At 51.1% G+C, this 4,342-nt stretch overlaps 1 protein-coding gene across 1 annotated transcript; it reads right to left on the bottom strand.

The window, feature by feature from the left end:
• Positions 1-267: 267 nt before the first annotated feature.
• LOC106144039 (translation initiation factor IF-2-like) lies at positions 268-1,320 on the bottom strand. Its single transcript, XM_013350116.1, has one exon. It carries the CDS (start codon positions 1,318-1,320, stop codon positions 268-270), a length of 1,053 nt encoding a protein of 350 aa, XP_013205570.1.
• Positions 1,321-4,342: the final 3,022 nt, after the last annotated feature.

Genomic DNA, 4,342 nt, shown 5'->3' on the forward strand with positions numbered 1-4,342 from the left:
AAAAAAAAAAGGTTGAATAATTCTGGAAAGGTTGGAATAATTCACGCCCTTTTGAAATGGGCGTGAAAAAGACTAGGATTCTCATCCTCCTTTCCAAAAGTCTGTGCGAAACTTCCCAAGTTACGGGGTACTCCCGGCGTGGGGGAGGGGCGGCACAAGTCATTGACTTCCAGTCTTTATTTTTCAAGACGATGAACCGCAAAGTGATTCCCAAACCAGGACCGACCCCAAAGACCCAAAACCGCCCTGCTTTACTAAACGTCTGCGTCACGGGTCCGTTCCAGCGTCCCAGGACCCCGAAGGGACCGGGACCTGCGGTCCCTCCCCCGCCAGAGCACACCCTCGGGGTCCCCCAGGGTCCCGGCTGCGGGGACCCGCGGTCGCCTCTGAGCTGGCACCGGGGGCCTTTGTTGGCCCGAAGGGGAGCGGTCGGTCGGCCTCGCGGGGCGGCGCCCGCCTCTGCTCACCTGACGCCCCTGCCCCCGCGCCTTCCCCGACCCGCGCCCGCACGCCGCGATGCAGGGAGCACCGGGCGGAGTGGGGGGGTCTCTCACCTTCTGCACTCGCTCTGCTCCTCCTCCTCCTCCTCCTGGCGGCGGCCGCCGAGCCCGGGGAGAGCGCGGCGGGGTGCGCGGGCGGCCGCCCCGCGTTCTCCGGGTACCTCACGCCCGGGGTCCTAAGGCGGGCCGCTGCGGGCCGCGGGGAGCGGGGGGCGCGCCGGGATAGCGAGGGGGCGGGGTGCGTTCGCTGAGGGGGAGACTGGGGAGAGCGCGGGCTCTGAGCGGGGAGAGGCGACTGCGGGGAGCCGGCGATGGCGGAGGGGACCCCGTGCAGCCTACGGGCGGAGCGGGGCGGGATGGGGTCGGGCAGCGGTGCGGGGCGCCCACCGCGCGGCCGTACCTTCGGCCCCCGTCGCAGCCTGGCTATTGTATGCAGCCCGGCTGGCCGCCGCCGCGCCCTGCAGCCCCGCCCCGGGCCCGCCCCCTTCAGATAGGTCACGCCCCCTCCTGCCGGACTCCGCCCCCCGCAGGTGGGAGGGGGCGGGAGCGCCTGTCCGACCCACGTGAACTGGACCAACCACGCCGGGGGAGGGGGGAGGGGGAAGGCCCCGCGCCTGGGTGACGTCATCGGCGCTTGACGCCAAAGGCCGAGGATCACCTGGCGGCCACGTGACGTCATTGGGGCCGGGCATCTGCTGCGAGTCTGGAGGGGTGGAACGCGGGGAGACCTTCGGTTGCAAAGCACCAGCGCAACCCCTAGCTCGCCAAGAGCTGAATGTGTGAAAGCTCTCGGGGCTCGGGCCATCTCCCAGCCGGACATCTACTCTTCTGTCTTGGGATTGGCGGTCTGAGCAACGTTTGGTGTCACATGCAAGGGTGGTGGAAGAAATAGCAGAGACGGTCGAGCTAGACTGAATTCATGTGGGGAAAAAAAAAAGAGGCTCCTTTTCCGGCTCTCTCCCGCCACCGAGGCTACTTTTGACGCAAACTTTTCTCCTGAGCTCAGATTCTCTATTTCTCACTACTTGTCCTGCTGTGACTCGGATTCGGTACATCCAAAACCGAGGCACTATAACTCTGAGCCGAACCCAAAGCCTTATTTCACACCCCAGATGTTCAGGTTAAGACTTTGAATCCAAGCCGGGCATGGTGGCGCACGCCTGTAATCCCAGAACGCGAGCGGCAGAGGCAAGCGGATCTTTGTGAGTTCGAGGCCAGCCTGGTCTAGAGAGCAAGTTCCAGAGCAGCCATATTTACACAGAGAAACTCTGCCTTGAAAAGACAAAAAAATAAAATAAAATAAAAATTAAATTTAAAAAAAAAAACTTTGAATTTCCAAGCCTTCCAACTTCTTCATAGTAAATAACACTTGGCTATCCTAACTTGGCCTTGGCCTCTTTAAACTTTAGCTTTACAATAAACAACAACAACAGTTGTAGTAATAATAATAGCTGCAATTTAGCCACCATTGTCCTTGAAAATAATGGGTATTTCTAGAGTCCTTTTCCCTTGCTGTGGTCAGCCAATGAACCACTATCCAGCAGCCCTCAAAGCAGATCTCATTCTCAACATTTATTTCAAACTGTGCTTCCGACTTGTAAAATCTGCAAAAAAAAAAAAAAAAAAAAAAAAAAAAAAAAAACGTTGTCAAGCCTTGCCCTTCTCTCTAGTCACTACCATCACTTGGGCAACAGAAGCAACCTTTAGTCTCTCGAAATCTAACCCATTATGGTCTCTGGTCTCGCCTTCCCCTGTTTGAACAGTGTGGGAGACTTTATAGCTTTTAGGATAAAGTCCAAACTTTAACACGGCACATACAGGCTGGCTGCTCATACCAGCCTTTCTGACTTCATCGTATGTTCTACCCTCGCTGCGACCGTCAGAACACTACCTAATGCCTTTTAACAGTCTTCTTCCTATCAAGTCTTCTTCCTTATCTGACCGGACGGCACCTAGTCATTCTGCACCGTGAAACTCCAGGGTCACATTTGTTTAGGAATTTGACTATTATTTCTAAGGTTCCCTGAACTTAACAATATCAAAAGTTTTTCACATCTATTTTCTCCCTCTTACTCTCTGCCCCTTTTTTCTTTCTTTCTTTCCTCCTTTCTTCCTTTTTCTTTCCTTCCTTTCTTCTTCTCTCCCTTCCTCCTTCCCTTCTTTCTGTTTTTCTCTTTTTCAGGATTCTTGAATGGATTCTCTGACCTAGAACTTGTGACCATCTACCTGCCTCAACCCCCAACTTGTGTGCACCACCTCGCATGGCTCTTTTATCTCAAGTACAGGTGTAGTAACTGTAACTGTCTATCTGACTCCATCAGTTTCACAAAACCTATTCCTCTCTGCATCTTCCACACTTGGAGCGTGTTACGTAGCATCAATTGATCTGTTAAAAATATATTTAATAGCCTGGGGGTGGCATAGGCCTTTAATCCTAGCATTCAAGAGGTGGGAGCAGGCAAATCGCTGAGATCCTGTGTCCAAAACAATGTATTTAATAAATGCTTACTGTGTGCTCCTGTTCTGAGTACCTCATTAACACTATCTCCCTAAAGAAACCTCTAACAACCCTTTGAGGTTTCATACTGTTTCTCTTTGATGGGGAAACTGAGGCATATGCACAGGGCATAATATACTCTAGGATCACAAGCCGGAAAATCCATCCTAATCTACACCATCTCTGCATCTGCACAGCAGACAAATAGGATCTCTTCCGAACTGCTAATACTTTCTGCTTAGAATTTCCACCTTACTCTCTTCTGCCCTGTGACAGGCCCAAGGCAGCTTTTTTATTAATCAGTGGTATATAGAAGGAAATCCCACATCAGGGGTGCTTGCTAGAGGCAAACACACCCTACTGTGTCTACCCCAATTGTTAGATACCATTTGCTGTTTGGTGCCAAAGCAAATCATCAAGACATCTCTAGCAACCTTTTACACTGTTTTTCTCTGTTTGTTTTCCAGACAGGGTCTTCCTGTATAGCCCAGAGCTAGCCCCAAAATCAAGATCCTCAGCGCCCTGAGTGCATGGATTACAGGCATGGAACACACAACCGTTCATTCAGGACATCCCCTGCAACATGGTCTGCTCCCCCAGCTGCCAAAGACGACGGGCTTTGTTGTTTTTCAGTCTTCCGTGGAGATTCTCTGGATTTCACGTGACATCCTGAGTTGATACACGAGTAATGACCTGAGCCTGAAATTTCTTTGAGACTCTCAAGATTGCTAACAAAACACAACCAACAACACAAAATGCAGCCCTTCTATCTCTCCAGTGCTAGAGCATTCTCTCCGCAGGGCTGAGATTTCTCCGTGGAAATCTGGGACCTACACAGAAGAACATTTTTAGATATTATAATGGTGTGTGGCCTATGGAGTGCCGTACTGCTTGATAAAAATTCTATTATTTGGGCTGGAGAGATGGCTCAGCGGTTAAGAACACTGGCTGCTCTTCCAAAAGGTCCTGAGTTCAATTCCCAGCAACCATATGGTGGCTCACAACCATCTGTAATGAGATTTGATGCCCTCTTCTGGCGTGCAGGCATACATGGAGGCAGAATGTTATATACATGATAAATAAATCTTTTTTAAAAATCTATTATTTAACATTTCATTTGTCTGAATGGGAAGGCTTTTGCGCTGGCTAGTTTTCCATCAGCTTAACATCGCTGGAGTCATCTGAGAAGAGGAAATCTCAATTGAGAAAATGTCTCCAGAAGATCTGGCGGTAGGGAGGGCGTTTTCTTTTTCTTTTTTTTTTTTTTTTTTTGGTTTTTTTTCGAGACAGGGTTTCTCTGTGGTTTTGGAGCCTGTCCTGGAACTAGCTCTTGTAGACCAGGCTG

This window comes from Microtus ochrogaster, chromosome 22, assembly GCF_000317375.1.
Source record: "Microtus ochrogaster isolate Prairie Vole_2 chromosome 22, MicOch1.0, whole genome shotgun sequence".
NCBI lineage: Eukaryota > Metazoa > Chordata > Mammalia > Rodentia > Cricetidae > Microtus > Microtus ochrogaster.